Source organism: Mauremys reevesii, linkage group 3 (genome assembly GCF_016161935.1).
Source record: "Mauremys reevesii isolate NIE-2019 linkage group 3, ASM1616193v1, whole genome shotgun sequence".
In the NCBI taxonomy this organism is placed as follows: Eukaryota; Metazoa; Chordata; order Testudines; family Geoemydidae; genus Mauremys; species Mauremys reevesii.
This window is the reverse complement of record NC_052625.1, coordinates 111,700,087-111,720,590: the sequence shown is the minus strand read 5'-3', so window position 1 is coordinate 111,720,590 and position 20,504 is coordinate 111,700,087. Positions and strand designations below refer to the sequence as shown.

At 44.2% G+C, this 20,504-nt stretch overlaps 1 protein-coding gene across 2 annotated transcripts; it reads left to right on the top strand.

Annotated features, from left to right (window-relative positions):
* The first annotated feature begins 1,707 nt into the window (after nucleotides 1-1,707).
* LOC120402122 (arginase-1-like) lies at nucleotides 1,708-19,914 on the top strand. 2 transcript variants are annotated; one of them, XM_039532523.1, is made up of 8 exons: nucleotides 1,715-1,867; nucleotides 8,874-8,946; nucleotides 10,419-10,593; nucleotides 11,974-12,133; nucleotides 12,587-12,681; nucleotides 14,603-14,707; nucleotides 16,718-16,854; nucleotides 19,626-19,914. In XM_039532523.1, the coding sequence occupies exons 1-8, from the start codon at nucleotides 1,715-1,717 to the stop codon at nucleotides 19,799-19,801; spliced, it is 1,074 nt and encodes a 357-aa protein (XP_039388457.1). In that variant the 3' UTR covers nucleotides 19,802-19,914. The 2 variants fall into 2 exon arrangements, with proteins under 2 accessions (XP_039388458.1, XP_039388457.1); XM_039532524.1 differs by lacking the exons at nucleotides 11,974-12,133; nucleotides 12,587-12,681 and having other exon boundaries at nucleotides 1,708-1,867.
* The last annotated feature ends 590 nt before the right edge of the window (nucleotides 19,915-20,504 follow it).

The window sequence follows — 20,504 nt, the reverse complement described above, 5'->3', positions numbered from 1 at the left end:
TTGACGTAGATTAGATTGCAAAAGTTCATGCCCCATGTCATCTGACAGGTTAATAATCCCCAGCTCCAAAAACCATAACCTTCTTTGGCTGGAAAGGAGTGGAACAAAGTACATACTCCATGGGACTGTGTTATTTGGACAGCATCCACTCACCTATGGAGGTTCTCGGTGATTTTTCCTCCCTGCCCTTGTAGGTAAAATAGTTCTGGCAATGACAGCTCTTAATTTACGTCCCCAATATGCAAGAAGCATTTACTATGAATGCTTCCACTACAGCCCAACAGACACATCTGAGCTGTTTTTATATGTATGTGGCCACACAAGTAGCTTGGTCTGAGTTTTCAGGAGGAAGTGATGTGGAGAGGTGGCACTGGCAGGAATAACACAAGGGGAGAAAAAAGTTCAGAACCTGTCATCTTATCACAGGAGCTGTGCCCATACTTAGCATCTTTGTGGGGCTAAGGGAGATTTTTTAAAAAATCAGGTTTTGTCAAGAGAACTTTGTAGTTGTGTATAGCTCTTATCTCTAGAAATCTTAGTGGTTGCTTGCCAAAATTTTCAGAAGTGGGTGGCTAGTGATTATGGATGCCTAACTTGACATGCCTTGATGAGTTCTGATTTTTAGAAAGTGCAGAGCACCAATGTGCTAAAAGAATCAGACTCTTTTCTGGTATCTTAGATTGGGGCCTCAAAAACGGAGGCACCAAAAAATAACTAGTCACTTGAAAACCTTGGCTGTTGGTCAGAAGCCCACCCTCAATGTGGGGTCCTGGCTTGCCTGACTCAGCAGTGTTTTAACATTTGTTGACAGTCACGTTAAGCTCCCAAAAGGAGTAAGTTTGTTTCTTTCAGACGTTATTCCTATCATCAAAATTGTATTTGGACTATATACTCTACACCCTGAACGGACTCAGATAGCTATTTTCAGAGATGGAGAGTTAGATTTCATAGTGGGCAGGCACACCTTTGCTATCTCCTGTGTGTGCATTGGAGTGCATATCTAGCACTGATGCACAAAAGTATCTTCAAGGGACTGCAGAGATGTGAACTATGACTATGTTCTGGTTTTGTCTGTCCCTTCCAGATAGTGCAGGTCCTGATTCTTCCTATTAGGTATATGAGGCACAGAATGGGTTCAGGAAACCTAAAAAGGCTTTTTAATAATAGTTACTGGGGAGGTGTTTATAAACCTGTCACTTAATGGAGACTTATCCATCCATCTACTACAACAGGATATATTAATACTTAGAAGGCTGTTGCATAAATATCACAAAACTTGGATTTTAAGGTTTATTTTAAACCACAGAATTTAAAATTAAGCAGCTATAGCTATTGTATAACAGCAACAGGCTGCAGCAGGGTGTACTTTCCTGAAGGATAAAGGCCTTCTACTTCACAATATAGACAAGGCATGTCTTGCCCTGTCATGCACACCACAGCAGGGTGTGCTACTTAACACTTGCAGAAGAGTTAGAAGCTTGGCACTCATAAACCACTGTGAATTTACAAGCTTGCCATAGTTATGTAAAATTAAACAATAATGAATACAAAATACACAGTTAATGGGGTTATTCTCTTGCATAGACTCAAGGACAGGAAAGTGGCAATTGCTGATGCTGTTCTTGTGCAATTGCTCTTTTCAGTGGGTGGAGAAAAAGAATGTCCCCCCTCCCACCTTCTCCCACAATGGTAAATAGCTTCCCTTCTGTTATAAATGGGAACCAGTGAGAGGGTTGAGAGCCTGCCTTCCAAAGGGAGGGACCTGTTCCATTTTGGTGAGATCCCAGAGGGGAAGGTGTGTGGCAGAATGAGTGTCAAACCGAAGACCTCAGCCGGAATCATCTGGGCTCCTTTTTCAAAAGGACAGGTAGAGTGTCTCCAATTTTTCTAAAAATGTGCTTAGAAACACTTGTTTAGGGGTTTTAGACTGGAAATTATGAAGCCACTACTGTCTGTGACCTTTGTTCCTTGTTTCTCTTGGTCTAATTCTCTTTATTAGAAAGGGGGGCATAAAGAATATCGAGTAAGTTACACGTCTAGCACAGGTTTCCACAGCTCTGGATGAGAAGGCACTTTCACCCATGTCAGTCCCAAAGGCAACACTTAGCTTTGTTTTGTTCTTAGTGCAAATGTTATATTTAAAAAATGTTCAGTTAAATTCTCTTTGCTTTGAGAAACTGAAGCACAAGAGAAAAAACAGGAGTACTTGTGGCACCTTAAAGACTAACAAATTTATTTAAGCATGAGCTTTCGTGAGCTAGAGCTCACTTCTTCGGATGCATAGAATGGAACACACAGACAGGGGATAGTTATACATACAGAGAACATGAAAAGGTGGAAGTATGCATACCAACAGGCAGAGTCTAATCAATTGAGATGAGCTATCGTTAGCAGGAGGAAAAAAACTTTTTGAAGTGATAATTAAGATGGCCCATAGAAGGTGTGAGAACTTTCTCTCTCCCCACACCAGCTTTGTAGATCTCAAACCTCCCTTATTAATATTGCACACTTGTCATGAACAGAGCCTTCATTCATTGTTGAAGGCTGGCCTTGTAAATATGAGCAAAAAGTCTAACCATAATTACACTGTAATTGTTAGCAATTTACAGTCTTTATATATGTAATATTGGAGTTCTCCTAATCTTAATGACATCTTGCAGTATGGAATTCTGGATGTAGACCTGCCCGAGCACATTGAAATCAGTGCAGTCATGCTTATTTCAATAATTAGGCACGGCCTACACAATGCCTCTGATGTGATTATACTTGCTTCCAGATCACACCCTCCACTATCGTATATGTAATAATCTGCTTCCAAGAATTATGTTTACTCATTTAATTATGAAGATGGTAACTCTCCCCTCCCGCCACGATGTTCATGGCAGGGACATAGGAAATAAATATTCAAGTAGAGAGAGAATACTGGTATGGAATTATTAGCTCAGTAACTTTTGTGAAGCAATACTATTCAAAAACAAATACAAAGAATAAAAAGCTGGTTGGAAAATGTTTTTCTGCAGGAAAAAAATGTTTTTGGAGAAAAATTAAAAACTGAAATATTTCAGTTCTGAAGTTTTGCCACTATGTCTCATGTGAGGTGTAATTCAGGTGTATCTTGCGCCTGTTCTCCTCTACAAGCCAGGCTCTCTGGTCAGACTCCATCTCTCATAATGTATATCAGTCTCTCCTCAGTGGGGCTGTAGGGGTGGGAGGGTGAGGCAGCATGGGAATCATCTGGCCATGGTGCATCATGAAATATGAAGTCCAATGGGGTCCTGGCCCACAGATGAGAATAGCAGCATGAGGCACCACAGCAGCACTTCACAAATGAAATGTCTTGGTATTCAGTTTTCTGGGGGGAAAAAGCAGATAATTTTAACAAATAAATTGTTTAGTCTAAAATGCAATTTTCCATTGAAAATCAGGTTTGATGAAATTTTCAATCAGCCCTAGTCTGTTTAGAAATTCCTACCTCCATCAGCTTTGGGGGGAGGGATAGCTCAGTGGTTTGAGTATTGGCCTGCTTAAACCCCAGGTTGAGTTCAATCCTTGAGGGGCCCACTTAGGGATCTGGAGCAAAAATTGGTCCTGCCTAGTGAAGGCAGGGGGCTGGACTCAATGACCTTTCAAGGTCCCTTCCAGTTCTAGGAGATTGGTATATATATCCAATTATTGGTCCAGTAGCAAAGCTGACCACTGTCTAGGTGGTCTTCCTATATAAACAGTGTTATATAGAAAACTAAATTTGCCCCCATATTTTCAGGGGTGCTGAGTACCTACCCCTCCAGCTAAAAATCAATGGCAGTTTTAGGTGTTCAGCACTTTTAAAAATTAGGTCCTCTTTTGTAAGGCTTTCCTTCAGATAAACTTACTACATCACTCCCAAGCTGAGCTTTTCCTTAGGAAAAACCCTGCCCTCTTCCAGGGGCAGCTCTAGGAATTGCACCACCCCAAGCAGGGCGGCACGCCACAGGGGGCGCTCTGGCGGTCGCCGGTCCCGCGGCTCCGGTGAACCTCCTGCAGACGTGCCTGCGGAGGGTCCGCTGGTCCCACGGCTCTGGTGGAGCATCCGCAGGCGTGCCTGCGGGAGGTCCACCGGAGCCACCTGCCGCCGTCCCGCAGCACACCGCCCCAAGCACGCGCTTGGCGCGCTGGGGTCTGGAGCCAGCCCTGCCCTCTTCAGCCTGCTGTAAGGGCATAGTCTTCAGTCCCTTTTTATTCAGCTAGCAGCATTACCCTGTGCTGTAGCCCAGTTCAGCTGTGTCTCAGAAACAAAATTACACACACTGGAAAAGAAACAGATTCTCTTTCCAGCCTGGCATGTGCTTGCCCCTGTTACCAGCCCACTCTCTTTCTACACACTCCACTTCCAAACTGTAAAGTGCACCTGAGGGTGAGGGCATTCCCCTCCTACATGCACTAATTCAGTGGTTCTCAAGCTATTGTACTGGTGACCAGTAGCGTAGCTGGTGGGATTCAGCAGAAGCAGCTGCTTCCGCTCAGGCCGGCAGGCGCGGAAGCGGTGCCTGCCAGCTGCACAGCCGGAGGAGCCACGGGGCGGCAGCGGCAGCCCAGCGCAGAAGCGGTGCCTGCCGGCTGTGCTGCCCGTCGCATGGCCGGAGGAGCCGCAGGGCAGCAAGCCAGTTTGGAAGCGCAGGAGCGAAGGTGAGCGGGGGTGGGTGGGTGGGTGGGGAGTCTGGTCTGGGGGCGTGGCCAGAGGGGGGGAGCTAAGCGGGGGGTGCCTTTTTAATGTTTTTTGCTCCCCCTACCCTGAAAACCTGGCTACGCCACTGCTGGTGACCCCTTTCACATAGCAAGCTTTTGAGTGCGACACCCCCCCCACACACCTTATACATTAAAAACACTTGTTTATATATTTAACACCAATATAAAGGTTGGAGGCAAAGTGGTGTTTGGGGTGGAGGCTAACAGCTCGCAACCCCCCAGGTAATAACCTCGTGACCCCCTGAGGGGGTCCCAACTCCCCGTTTGAGAACCTCTGCACTAATTAAAGTAACATGCCCATGTATTCTTTTTGAGAGTTACTCCATTTCTGCAATCCATTCCTTAGAAAAACTTACCCCAAGTATCACAAAAAATTATAATGTCTAGACTGATACAAACATGCAATACATAACGTTCTGCTTTGGCTGGGCTGCTTGTACTCAGAGGTGTTAGCTGGACTTGCTTTTCTTTCACCCTCTCTCTTAATTAGCCTACAATATTGTGATGTGTAAACAGTTGCAGCCTCTGGGGTCCCAGGTCCCAGAATGAATGTGTATAATGTAGGGCCAGATTTTCAAAAGAGCTCAGGCTCCAATGTTCCAAGTGCTTTTGAAGATCTGGCTCCAGCAGTGGGAGCTGATCACTTTCAGACATTATCACATCTCAAAAACACACAAAGAAAACCCCCAATAACAAGCAAGGAATTTAAAGTGTGTGTGGAGTGGAATCTGTTAAGCAACATAGAAAATGAAATTCCTAACATTTGCACATGTGAATATCTTAGTTATACACTGCAACGGCCCTGTGCGTGCTCCACCCCTTTGAAAATCAGATAGGATTCAACATTTATAAGTTATATACACCCTCTTGTTTCTGAGCATAAGTATAGCTGATAACTGATGCAGTTAAAAAGAAACTTACTCTATGGGGGCAAGTTATTCCATATTTACCTATTTTAGGGTTTCCTCCACCTTCTAAGGGGAAAAATTACATTTCTCTTCTAGCCCAGTTAAGTGGTACCAGTCAATCATAGAATATCAGGGTTAGAAGGGACCTCAAGTCCAACCCCCTGCTCAAAGCAGGACCACTCCAGAGACAGATTTTTGCCCCAGATCCCTAAAGGCCCCCTCAAGGATTGAGCACACAACCCTGGGTTTAGCAGGCCAATGCTCAAACTACTGAGCTATCCCTGGAGACAAGATATGGGTGTAGATGGAACACTGGTCTGATTCAGCATGGCTGTTTCTCTTATGACATACTGGTCTTAGAATATAGCTATTTCATTTTAAATGTGTTTGTTTAAAAAACTCATTTTGGTGTTAGATAAAGTATCTCTTTCCACCGTGAAATAGTTTGTAGTAGAAAGATAAGAACAGATGGGAATAAACTATGACAACTTTGTTTTGTATTTCTGGCACTGGACTGGTACTCAGGAGACCTAGGTTCAGGTCATGCTCTGCCACAGACTTCCTATGTAACCTGGGCAAGTCATTTAATCTTTCTGAGCCTCAGTTCCTTATCTGTAACATGACAATACTTCTTTTCTCCCACTTTTTGTCCTATTTAGATTGTAAACTCTTCAGGGCAAAGACTAGGTCTTACTATATACAGGATGTTGTGACGATAAGCACATTAAAGATTGTGAGGTGCTCAGTAATGTGGACAATATAAATAACTAATCTTAGCTGGGGCTTGTAGGTGCTACTGTAACTAAAATAATATATTTTATTAATGTTACCTGGACGTCTCCATTGAATCCAGCTGTCTCCAGGCAATAATTCATATCCTAGTTTGCATGTTCCCTTCTCATTTTCCACTGCCAATAACTGAGTCCTGCAAGTCTTGCTCATACAAGTAATTCTCATGCGCACACATGGTTTCATTGAAGTCAAGGGGATGGCTCTGATAAGTAGAGCTCATAAACATGAGTGGAGCCTTGCATGATGATGTCCTGAATCTGGAGTGTCAAACTTCCAACTTATTTCTATAATGAAGGACTGAGCGGTGTTAGCCGCGAAGTGCTACAGAAAGGACATTGCTGAATCCAGGCACAGGGGAGCTATTTAAATCTACCTGTTTTGTGCCTTTGAGGCCTCCTGCAGTCTGTCCTCCCTCATGCAGCTGTGCTGTGCACTTCAAAGACAGCTGGGCTGCTTTAAAATGTAGCTTGTACTTAAAGCACTACTTTGGGACCAGTCAGTCAGTTCCCATTTCAACTTTTTAATTAAAAGTCAAACTCTAAAGCAGCCCCCCACAGCTCTGTGCTGGAGCTTGGCTAGAAGAGAAATGTAATTCTCCCCTCTGAAGCTGGGTTACTTCAGAGGAACAAGGAGACAAACTTCAAAGGCTGCTGTGTCCAGGGGCGGCTCTAGTAATCCGGCCGCCCCAAGCAGGGCGGCATGCCGCAGGGGGCGCGCTGCCGGGCGCCGGTCCCGCGGCTCCGGGGGACGTGCCTGCAGAGGGTCCGCTGATCCCACGGCTCCAGTGGAGCTTCCGCAGGCATGCCTGCGGGAGGTCCACCTGAGCCGCGGGACCAGCGGACTCTCCGCAGTCATGCCTGGGGGAGGTCCGCTGGTCCGGCGGCTCCGGTGGACCTCCCACAGGCATGACTGTGGAAGGTCCGCTGGAGCCGCCTGCCGCCCTGCCGGGAAAATGCCACCCCACGCGCTTGCTTGGCGCGCTGGGGTCTAGAGCCGGCCCTGGCTGTGTCCCTCCTCTGGTCCAGCTGCCAAGTTTCCCAAGCAGTCGGCCTCTGACAAATCTTTATCTGTAGATCTGAAAAGGAGCCAATTTACCTTTAAAACAACTAAACTCCCATTAATGTCAGTGTGAGCTACACATGTATCAGGCAGATAGACTGGGCACAATACAGCAGTTGCTCTCTATGGCAAAATGAGTTCATTTCCAGTCTCAGAGCTGGCTAATAATTATTTTTAATGATAAAGAAAATGATCATCTCCTTTTCAATGTAATAGGCAATAGAAGAAATCGTTACCCTTACAAAAGATATAAAAGCAGCAAAGAATCCTGTGGCACCTTATAGACTAACAGACGTTTTGCAGCATGAGCTTTCGTGGGTGAATACCCACTTCGTCGGATGCAAAAGATATAAATGCTCTTGTGAACCTTGTAGTGAATGTTTGTTTCAGTATTGTTAACATTCCCTACATCCAGAACTGTTCTTTTTCTTGCATGTAACTAATGCCTTGTCTACACTACTGCTTAAGTCGATGAAAGTTACGTCGCTCAGGGTGTAAACCCCTCCCGCACGAGCGACGTAACTTACATCGACTTAATGCGGTGTCTACACTGAGCTATGTTGGTGGGATACATTCTCCCATTGACGTAACTTCTGCCTCTTGTTCAAGTGGATTAATTATGTCCATGGGAGAGCGCTCACCTATCGACTTATCGCATCCTCATCAGACCCACTAAATCGACGCTGCTGCATCAATCGCAGCAGCACCGATATAGCATGCTATGAAGACAAGCCCTTAGATAGAAGCTTTCAGTAATTTCATCTAGAACAAAACATATACAAGAGGACAATGATTTTTGCTTTCACTTGTTTGAAATGACCAGAGGTCATGCTTGAGAATTCCTAGGCCAGGTTGGATGTGAAAAAGATCAATTTTGTTAGCTGATAGAACTGTTCAAACACAGAGAATGGCTGATGTTCCGTTACCTGAAAAATTAGAATAAAGGGCGATTTTTTTTCTTCTTTCAAAATAGATTCTGTTTGATGCTTGTAAACTACTTTTCACGGGCCTGGGGTCCCTTAAGGTGCAGTTATGTGCACCCATGAATCTATTACAGCAATTTGTTTTCTGTGCCCTATTTCAACTACAGCCCCGATCCTGTACCTGGGTCTATGTGGGTGGACCCATGCAGAGCCTGATTCGTTTCAGCATGGATCAGCTTGCAGGAGAGGGACCCAGATTTCTTTCCTGGAGAGATTTTTGCCTCCTGTACTTACATCAGAACAGAATAGGTGCTATACTTGTTTTTCTTCCAATCAAATTATTTTAGAGCAGCACATTTGCACAGAATGTGTTGTTTAATGTAAATTCTGCTCCAAAACAGATTTTTCTATAACATAATTGCTCAGGTACATGATCTGCCTGACTTCTTATATTTCTTATTAATAGGCACGGCCAGGAACGGAAGAAGGGCCGGAAGCGGTGAAGAAAGCTGGCCTGATTAAGAAACTAACAGATCAAGGTATTTTTCAAATGGAAAACACAAATTTAAATACAATTAACATTATCCATTATAAACACACCAACAAGTACCCAAGCAATGCTCTGGCATCTTTAATGAAAGAAAATGACGGAAACGTTTAAATAAAACCAAAACACTATGTTTGAAAATTTGCAGAAAATTGCAAAGTGCCTAAAAATCACAGAAGCTGTACAAGTTTTGTGCTCACAATTATTTGTCACCCGACAGGATTCCTTAAGTGTTTTGAGACACTTACCTTCTCCATGCAAATTGACCCAGAAGCCCCTATTCTACCCTGCCCCTCCCCTTGGCCAGGAAAAGCATGTATTTATTTTAGATTTCTGGCGATGTCATCTTAGCAGATACTCACTTTGTAAGTCAAAAAGTAGATTCCCCTCCCCCTGCCACACAGTCGCTTACAGTATAACTTTATATTTTGTGAAGTCTAACCAAAGGAGGGCTAACTATATATCAAGCCTGGCCTTTCAAACGTGTGTGAATGAAAAAAACAGGCTTAGGCTGAAAATATGTTTCCCATCCCCACCCCTCCAAGCTCAAAACCACTGGAGAGATGTTCTGAAAATGCTTATGGAGCGGAGGGAAGCTCCCTGTGTCACAGCCCCAGTGGAGCTTGGGAGGCTTAGAACTCTGCAGAAGTAGCAGAACCCAACATTTGTTTAGCATTGAATGAACTGCTGCCTCCCCATCTGACGGAGCGCTGCCTTGTACTTGTACACTGCTGCCTACCTGGTACTTATATGGCCCCCCTTGCCGTAGTATCTGAGTGCTCTACAGTCTTCGATGTATTTATTCTCACGGCACCCGGGAGGTAGAGAAGTGTTATTAGCCCCATTTTTCAGCAGGGGAACTCAGGTGCTGACCAACAAAGTCACTTGCCTAAGGTTACACGGGCAGCCTGCAGCAGAGCAGGGAATTGAACCAGCGACTCTCAAAACTAGGACAACACTGTAACCAGTGCACCATTATTATTGGTATTCCTGCAGCACCTTGGAGTTCAGGACTCCATTGAGCTAGGTGCTCTACAACCACAGAACAAAACACCAATCCCTGCCTCCAAGAGCTCCCTTCCCTGTAAGCTAGCGGCTAGCTCCTTCCTCACCTGCCCTTGTTGACCATCTCCTAGCTACTCAGGAGGGTGAAAGTTTGCTCTCCTACACATAGGCCTCTGGAAGCCATGCTAGTAATAGCAGTGTAAGCTCCAGCCTCCGGATTTTCAGAATGGTAACCTAGGCAAATGGGTGAGTTGGGTTAGAAGCTGCTCAATAAGGAGCTAAAGAAGAAAAGCAGAGTTATAGATTAAGATGCAAACAAAAAAACACATCTAAGCATAAAATAGCGTTGCAAATTACCTGCTACACAATAATGTTCAATTGTTTTGAACAGGAAATTTTAAATGAAAACTGTATTTCCTTGTGACCTTTACCTTTTTCCTTCCACTGTGCTAATCACAGGGTGTGATGTTAAAGATTATGGAGCCTTGCAGTTTGATGACATTCCCAATGACAGACCATGTCATAATGCGAAAAATCCCAGAACTGTTGGGTGTGCAAACGAGAAGCTAGCCAGCGCTGTGGCAGAAGTGAAGAAGGATGGAAGAACCTGTGTGGTAGTTGGCGGGGATCACAGGTCCTTTGTTATACTTGTCTGTATAAAAGCATGAGTGGCTTTCAGAACTGCACAAACTACCCAAATGAAGAGCCAGTTCATTTTTAGCTAAGTCCTTTCAGTTCAGTTTCAAGACTAGCAGCTGTCTGTTAAATCTGATCAAAAGCCTTTCCCTATTCCAACACCCCTTTTAAAAGGTTGGTAGAAAAAATAATGAGCCATTCAAACAAGCCAAGGCTGTTTCCTACACAGCAGTGTTTGCATTTAAAAAATGTATGAGGAACCCTCATTGCAGCAGAGGTTAACCTTGAAGTTTTATGTAGATTTGGGTCCCTAATTTTATGCAGTGCAAATAGTTCCAGTAAGGGAAGGCTGGGTAGTTAATGTGGCTGTTTACCAAAGTGCTGATCCAGCAAAGCACTCAAGCATGAACATAGCTTTAAAGAATGTAAATAGTGTTGGGATTCCCTCGGAGCTCTCGTTTCAGTCAGCTTCCCAAGATCTCAGTTGACTCTAGATTTTGTCACTCAGGTATCATAATTTGGCATACAGCAATGCTACGCTGAGTTGATCAGAGAACATCACAGCTCCAAAGTTATACAGAAACTATTTTTCTTTGTACACATTCATACATCTCATTACATTTACTAGACACTGCATCACACACTTTAGGATCAGATTGGTTAATCTGTAGGAACCGATCCCAGTAACACATGCTCTAGCCACATGCTGTCCATTTTAGACTTCCTCTTTACCTCATTCTCTACACTCCTAATTTACTTTGTCCCTTGTTATCTAATTCATAGTAAATAGTTCCCTGGGTGTTCTCCCTCCTCCAAAGAATGAGGCCTCCACACAGGTATTAATTACTTCAGGCCAGGTCTCAACAAGGAAGAGTCTCATTAACTTCATTGGGACTATTCAAACTGTGCATCTTTAGGCACTTGTGTACTCCCGGCAAAGTGAAGAGGACAACTCACGTTCTACACATGCTTGAGTGCTTTTCTGGATCAGGGCCCAAATTACCATTGTGGACCAGGGCATCTGTGCAGTATGTGAACTCACTAGCCATGCTCCTGCCAATGTTCCAGTGTTTTGCCCTGTGCTTCTGGGAGAGTGTTGACCCCGAGCTCAACTCCATAGTACACAGGAAGCCACACCCTTTCCTTTTCCAGCCTTCCTCTTCCTGGCTTCTCCCCACATAGAAGAAATATAGCATTTCCAGTGCATGAGGAGCCTTCCTTGGCCGCATAGCAGGCTGCAGATTTTCATCCTCAGAGAATATTTTACAACAACAAATACTTCTACAAATAAGTTTAGCATGGTGCTGTGAGAAGGAAAATATGTTATGTGCTGTGCCATGTAATGCCTGTGTTTACCCACAACTCTCTGTCTATTCAGCTTGGGAATTGGAAGCATATCTGGCCATGCAAAGATTCACCCTGACCTTGGTGTAATTTGGTTTGATGCCCACACTGATATTAACACTCCATTGACATCATTATCTGGGAACATACATGGGCAGCCTGTGGCTTTCCTGCTAAAGGAACTGAAGGACAAGGTAATACAATTGCCATCACCTCTTTACATTGCAAGTATCTTGGAAACTCGCCCTAAACAGATGTGGGTTCTTGCTCATCCTCTGCTCCCCCAATTACTCCTGTAATATTTAGAATTATTAATGGAACCCACCCACCTATTTCCTCATATTGGGACCCCTTCTCCCCCGTGGATCATCCATGGCTCCTGTGGGTAAGAAGCCTGGCAGTCTCTGCCCTGATCATGCCCTGAGCCATGGTAAAGGAGGACCCCCAAGGACCCAGTGTCCTATGGCTCTGATTTGGGGCAAGGTTTGATTTTCAGGCTGCTCTCAAGCCATCCAACCTTTCTACACTCACATTTTGGGCTTTTTAAGAAGTAAGCCTTATTCTCCCCATCCCACCCCACTTTGAGGATGAGGCTGTTTATTGTGGGAGTAACATAGTAAAAATAAAACCTCTTTTGATCCTCTGAGATGCCTGATATTCCAGGATTCTCGTGGATAACCCCGTGCCTCTCTGCTGAAGACATTGTGTATATTGGACTAAGAGATGTGGACGATGCTGAACAGTAAGTCTAGTTCCTCTCTCAGTAGTGCTCAAATGCCACATTTCCCTTGCCTAAATGGATGTGTGGTGTTGCTGCAGACTGCAAAGTAGGTGCCTCCTTGACCAGTGTGAGGCTTCATGTGATGTGATTTGGAAACAACTGGCTAGGCAGTATACTGCAGAAAATAATCGGGGTGTGGGGCGGGGGAGGAGGGAGCGGGATATTGTGGGTCACAAATTGAATATGAGCCAATAATGTGAAGCAGTTGTGGAAAAAGTCTAATATTCTGGGGTATATTAATGGAGTGTTTGTATGTAAGACACAGGAGGTAATTGTCCAGCTCTACCTGGCCCTGGTGAACCCTCAGCTGGAGTACTGTGTCCAATTCTGGGCACCTCACTTTAGGAAAGATGTGGCTAAATCAGAGTGTGTCCAGAGGACAGCAACAAAAATGAGAAAAGTGTTAGAAAACCTGGCTTCCAAGGAAATGTTAAAAATAAAATGTTTGTTTAGTCTTGAGAAAAGTAGACTGAGGGAGGATCTGATAATAGTCTTCAAAGATGTTAATGGCTGTTATAAAGAGGACGGTGATCTACTGCTCTGCCTGTCCACTGAAGATAGAACAAGAAGTTATGGGCTTAATCTGCAACAAGAGAGATTTAGGTTAGATATTTGGAAAACTTTAACTATAAAGGATAGTTAAGGACTACAACAGGCTTCCAAGGGAGGTTGTAGATTCCCTGTCTTTGGAGGTTTTTAAGAACAGATTAGACAAACACCTACCAGGGATGGTCTAGGTTTACTTGGTCCTGCCTCAGCCCTAGATTTTATGATCTATGATTCTATGATAAGAGAAAATAAAGCAGAAAATAGGCCCACCTTCCCCAAAGACAGACAGCCAATGGACAAAATCTGCAATATATAAATCAAGAACTGCAGGGAGCAGACACTATCTTTAAATATCATCTCACCTCAAAAGATCAAGCTACATTCACCAGAAGTGATTTCCCTCCCCTCCTTTCATATCTGATTCCTCCACTCACATTCATGAGTGAAATGTTGGGGGGAAATCCAGTGACTACGAAGACTTCCTCCCAAACTGCTCAACCCCTTTTTGCTGACTGAATGAAGCCTGCACCCACAGCCATCAACATCTCTCCTCTACCTTTGGCTCTCTCCTCAAACCAGCTGCCTGCTGCTATCCTGTGCTGAGGAGTCTCCAATTTCTCTAAAGAGAAAAGATGCAATCCAGCAAGAACTCCCACCTTCCTGTCCATCCCCTACTCTGTACATTTCATCTTTTTCACCCCAGTCGGTGTCTCACAGGTCTGTCTCCTTGTCCTCTACTGCCCAATCCATCCTCTCTACATCATCTCCTTAGCTTTCCCTGCTTTTCTTTGCCTCCTCTCTTATCCTCACCCACCCAACTGGTTCTTTCATCTTCAGTCATCTGCTTCTCCAATCAAAAACTATCTTCGATCAACTCCTGCCTGTCCAGCTATTGCTCCCATCCCTTCCTCTGTTTGCCTAAACCAGCACATGTATAAATACATATATTTTAAATCCAAATTTAAGAACTTAAATATTGATTTGTAGGCATCTAAATGGTGACTTAATGCATCCAAATTCCAAACTAAAAACATACTTCAAATATAACCAATAAAGATTAGGTGCCTATAGATGTGCTCAGGTACCCAAGTTCAAAAATTAAGCTCTTCAATATAAGCAGAATACTTTACCCCCCACTCTTGCCTTTATAATTCATTCATCTAGTTGATAATTTGTAAGCAGAATTAAAATGTAAAAAGTACTTAATATTTGTACTTAGTTCTCTGATGGAAGATAATATTTCAGAGGTCAGTGCATTTACAAAATGCTGAAAAAACAATGTACTTTTAGTTGCATTCATAAGCAGTTAATGTGTCTGCCATGTCTCTTTCAGCTGTATTCTGAAATCTCTGGGTATTAAATACTATTCGATGACTGAAATAGATCAACTTGGGATTGGGAAGGTGATGGAAGAAACACTTCATTATTTGCTGGCCAAGTAAGTAAAGAAACTATTTCATTTTTTTTAATACAGGATAAAAATTACACTGCAACCCATGCTCAAAAATGATCAGGTAAATCACCCCAGAATTTTGAGATCCTGGTCAGTCACTGGAGCGCTGCAGGGATGCTGAATAGATACCTGCCAGCACAGTACAGCAAAATTGTTTTAGGATAGTGGGAGAAGAGGCCTTCTATATGTAATAGGACTATGTGATTGTGTTAAAGTTCAACAGATCAAAGGGGTGGAGCAGTGACTGGGGGGGGCAAGGGGTCCCCCCGTGCTGCTGGAGGGTCCCCTTTGGAAAATGACAGGGTTTGAGGGGGAAGGGCAGGCTCAGAGTCAGTTTGCCCTGGCAGTGAGTGGGGGCACTAGGACCCTGAAGCAGCAGTTGCTGCAGGGAGGCAGCATGGAGCTGCACGGAAGAGGCAGGGACACTCTGCTCCCTCTGGGGCTGGGAGGCACTCTGGGGAGGCACAGGGGGGTGGCAGGTGGGGCCAGTGGAGAGACCCGGCCCCAAACATTGGTGGAACTGGGCTCTGAATATTGCAGGTGCCCGGGCACCATGTGGGTATATAGCTCGCAGCCCAGGCCTGTATGACATACATTTAAAACACAGTGGTTCATTTTAATGGTATTTAAATTGGTATCTAATTTTAAAAGTTTGAAGTGAATACTCAACTCACAGCTGTGTCTAAGTCTCTCTTTGGCACTGGACGAGTACAATGGAAGTCACCAGGCACTGGTCTAGGCCCTGGGTAACTTCAGAGGCCTCTTGTGTCTTCATGCCATGTACTTCATGGCAGGGACTCTTTCTGATGTTTGTACAGTGCCTACCACTATGAGGTTCTGGTTCATGGCTGGGGCGCCTAGGTGTTATGGCAACACAAGTAATAAGTGCCTCCATACTGGCTCTGGGATCTTCTTCCCACCCCCAGATCAAACAGAGCTAGGCTGCTAAGGGCTTCCCCCACCCGCTGCTACCGTTGGAACTCTCCGCTGCTCAAGCAGGGATTCCTCTCCATCCTTGGGGCCTACAGTCTCAATGAGGGTAGTAAAAGAGGGCAGTAGTAGCAGGAAGGAGTGATAGGATTAAATTTAAAAAACAGCACCACTTTAGGCAGAATTCAGGGAAAGCTTCGTCGCAGGGAGATTGTAAGACTAGAACAGTCTCACATTGGGAAATGGTGACAGCATCATCAATTTAGCTCAATTTAGTTCATTTTACTCTAGTGAATATATTCACAAAAATTCACAGCCTGTGACCTGTCCATGACTTTTACTATATACCCCTGACTAAAATGGGAGGGCGGCCCGGGGGGCAGGGGAGAGGTGTTGCGGCCTGGGAGGGGCATTCCACAGTGCTCGGGGGTGTGTGTGGAGTCATGGCCCAGGGGGTGCCATGGGGGGCTGGGGCAGGCTCCCTATCTAGCTCCTGGGAAGCAATGACCCTAGCTCCATGTGCTGTCTCCGCTCTGCCCCAGGTTCCGGTTGTGCAGCTCCCATTGGCTGGGAACCGTGGACAATGGGAGCTGTCGGGGTGGTGCCTGCAGGCGGAGACAGCACGTGGAACTAGGAAAGAGGGGAGTTGCTGTTGCCCTTCTGGGGAGTGCCTCCCCTCCCCTGATAAGCATCACCCCGCACCCCAACCCCCAGCCCTGAGCCCCTACACACCCAAACTCCTGCTGCTGGGGAACTGGGAGGCCCGAGACTGCTCCAGCACCAGCCACTGCAGAAGTCACAGAAGTCATGGAATCCATGACTTCTGTGACAAACATGGAGCCAATTTACAATCTGTTCCTTGCTTCACTGTGCTGCCATCCAAGGCAGTATGTCATTCCTTAACTTCTTTATGTGGCACAAATGTTTTCTAAGTAGGATTCAAGAAGCCTCAATCAGGGGGCGTAGGTTTTTCCATTGTTTGTGAAGAATATTTTCACAGGACCACTTTACAGTTTTTCTGAACATATGTGTTTAATTTTATTTTCTTGTTTTCCACCAATAAAGTAAGAAGAGACCAATTCACCTAAGTTTTGATGTTGATGGCTTGGATCCCTCTCTGACACCAGCTACAGGCACCCCAGTTCCTGGAGGAGTGACTTTGAGAGAGGGTATTTATGTAGCAGAAGAACTTTATAGAACAGGTACAACAAACACCTGAAAATTCTGAATACAGGTTTATATTTAACATCTGCAATGTCTACCTACAGCATTTGAACTGTTATAGTGAGGGATTTTCTAACTTTGAGGTACATATTGGATTTTTGCACTGCTTTAATATATGAGGAATTCACAAATCAAATAAGAGAATGTGATATTCACTACTGCATAGTAGTGATGTAGGATGAAGGCTGATGAGCTCACAGTTTAGCTGTGGATGTACAGAGTAAAGCATGATTTAGTTCTTAGTCTATAGCTAAAACTAAGTGAGCATTGCCTAAGGCCTTGTCTACCCTAAGAGAAAAGTTGATCTAACCTACGCAATTTGAGTTACGTGAATAGATCCACACTATTTTTTGAGTTACGTGATTTAGATCCACACTACACGATTTCGCGGGTCCGATTTAGCGGGTCTTCACTAGACCCGCTAAATCAACCGCCAATGCATCGATCGCTGCAGCGTTGATCCTCTGGTAAGTGTAGACACGTGCTCAGACATACCTGTCATTAAAATTACAATAGCTTGTGGCTCTGACTAGGAGAAAGAAAAGGAAAAGAAAAAGAATCCTACTTGCCATGCTTTATTTGGAATCTATGGACTGGGTAGTGACACAGACTTGGCAGAGCTCCTATTGCTGAATACCCAGTAGACGCCTATGTTTGAAATTCAAGTACTGGATTGTGCATGCTATTAAGCCCACTGAGTCTGAGAAACAGGATTCTCAGGCTCTCTTCCAGTTTGCAGACTCCCTGGCTGGTACCCCTTTTTGTAAGTGGGACCCCATCATTCAAATGCAGTAGGCTTCAAGACCAATGATGAACTACCACCCCCAAGTCTCACCAATAACTTAAACATACCCTTCCCCCTGACACTTCACTCAGCAAGCATAAGAGACTTAAGATGTGTGCAAAAGTAACAAAGCCTTCACAAACATCTCTCACCCTCCTTTGTCCTCACCACGCAGAGCCCTTTGGGTTTTGGTCACTTCTTTTAGAGTCCCAAGTCCTTCCTCTCTCCAGCTCACTCTTGTATTCTTGTCCTGGTCACTGAGAGACAGCTGCTAAGAACAGGCCATGTACGTTTAGAACATTAAGCCTCCTCTGACACGTGAACCTCCTGGTCTCTCTGTCAGGTGATCAAGGCCCTCCCCTGGGTGATCTGTTTTTTTGGTTACCACTCGCCAAAGTCCGGACTGGAAAAACTGGTTTCTTGCAGCTTGCCACCTTCTTTAGCGTACCCATTGTATTGCCAGAGAAAAGTCATTCAATGTTTACAACCCTTGACTGCTTTGCAATGTACACTATCACCACCTCTTGGAATTCCAGTCCAAAATAAAGGCAAAAAGACAACAGGGAAGGCACAATGTTGTTGTAGCCACGTCGGTCCCAAGATATTAGAGGAACAAGGTGGGTGAGGTAATATTGTTTATCGGACCAACTTCAGTTGGTGAGAGAGACAAGCTTTCAAGCAACACAGAGCTCTTCTTCAGGTCAGGGAAAAGAACTAAGAGTGTCACAGCTAAATACAAGATCAAACAGATACATGTAGTTTAGCATAAGCATCTGTTCTAAGGGCCCATTCAAATCTAAACTTTCAGGAATACTTTGCCCACGGCATTCTAAATAGTGAATTCAGATGATCTCAAACCAGTGTGGCTACATCTGGTAATATCACCTCACCTTTTTGCCTACAGATTAAAACAGGATTAGGATTGATCAAAGCAGAGAAATTGTCACCCTCTCTTAGTATAGGAAAAGAAAATGAAAGTATTGCTGAAGAGTGGAGCTCATGAAAATTAAAACTGGAGGAGACAGAGTAGTGAGTTAAATAGCAGGTTTTGAATACCTAGATGTTCTGGACCCAAAGGTTCAAATGTCCCCTAACATCTCATCCTTTCTTCAGAGAGATTAATTGTGCCATATAGCTTACTCTCTGCGCAGGGCTTTTGTGTAAGACCTTTAACTGAAGTCCTGTCTGCTCTCATACGACATTTTGCATGAACAGGGATTTATTAATGTCCATAGGCTACATTTCCCATGCTGTACCTACTGTGTAGCACTCTGGGCTCTGTGTAGCTGTTGCACTCCCACCACAGCTACCTGTGTTTTAGTGGCATTTAGTTTGCGAAGTGCTTTGTCAATTCATTGGAACGCAGGTGTTAGATAAAATGTAAAAACAGACACAAAGAAAGTTAGAAATCACCTGCAACTTTATAGTATGGGAGCCCCAACAGGCAGAGAGCTGATGTAGCTGGCTCCTATTACTTCTTCTTTACACCCCTTGGCTCAGACAACATATTGGGGGTGGGACTGAATGGGTCATGGGCAGGGAGGGGGAAATAGCCAGAGCATTCTGCACTTTGGCTGTGCCTCAGGTAGTGTATGAACCCTGGGGACAAAGCTAGCTGGTTCAAATTAGAGTAGCCTCCCCAACGATGCCTGAGGCTGAGGATTAGAGTCCTAACTAGCTCTCTGATACCAGCTCCTTGTTGTGGTGTCCAGCAGAAGATGAGCACAGTAGAATATCAAACTCTAAATAGCTGCATCCTACACTGGGAAAAAGCACATTACTGGTTGAGTCTTCCTATACTAGCCTTTGTCAATGTTGATAAAGAACAAAGGCAAAACCCAACAGGGGAAAAACACATCCTGCCTTGGAACCTCTGTGGTACTGAGTTTGGAATTTCTTGACCTGAAAAGAAAATTGTGTATCAATTGAAAGTTTTCTCAGTATAACTATCATTTGTTATTGCAGGGTTGCTATCAGCAGTAGATATAATGGAGATCAATCCGTGTCTTGGGAAGACACAAGAAGGAGTTGACTCAACGGTCAACACAGCTGTTTCAATTATCTTATCCTGTTTTGGTAAAGCACGTGAAGGTTCTCATAGTTCCAGCTACCGTATACCCAAGCCACAAAAATCCATCTGAACATATACAATTATGTTCCAAGAAGTTTTTCAGTCCTAAAGTACACCTCTACCCCAATATAAGGCGACCCAATATAACACGATTTTGGATATAACGCGGTAAAGCAGAGCTCCGGGGGGAGGGGCGCAGGGCTGCGCACTCTGGTGGATCAAAGCAAGTTCGATATAACGCAGTTTCACTTATAACGCGGTAAGATTTTTTGGCTCCCGAGGACAGAGTTATATCGAGATAGAGGTGTATAATATTTTGTTAATGACAGTTGCTTACTGAATGACTTTGGTAACCTCAAACATGAAAATAAGCTTTTCATCGAAGCTCAGACACTAATGAGACAGTAATTCTCACTCATGCTAATGGAGGCTGGTGAAGTAAAGTGTCAGATTTGCTCATGCTGTTTTCTACTTTATGACAAATTCTAAAAGTCAAGTCAAACCATTTATTACCACTATTGCAGTAAATTACATTCTTACTTCTATTTACTGACCCTGTTTTCATTGCTCTCTATAAAGTTCTTGGTTCGTTAAAAAGAAAGTGGACATTTTTCTTATGCACTAAACTAAGTTTTCTGGAAGAGATTGCAAACTGTTAGTACTAGATAATCCTTCAACAAATTTCTACATGCAAAAACAACCCCCTACGTAGTAAGTAACATTACTTTAGCTCATCTTCTGCATTACTAAAACTTGAGTCAACACATCTAACA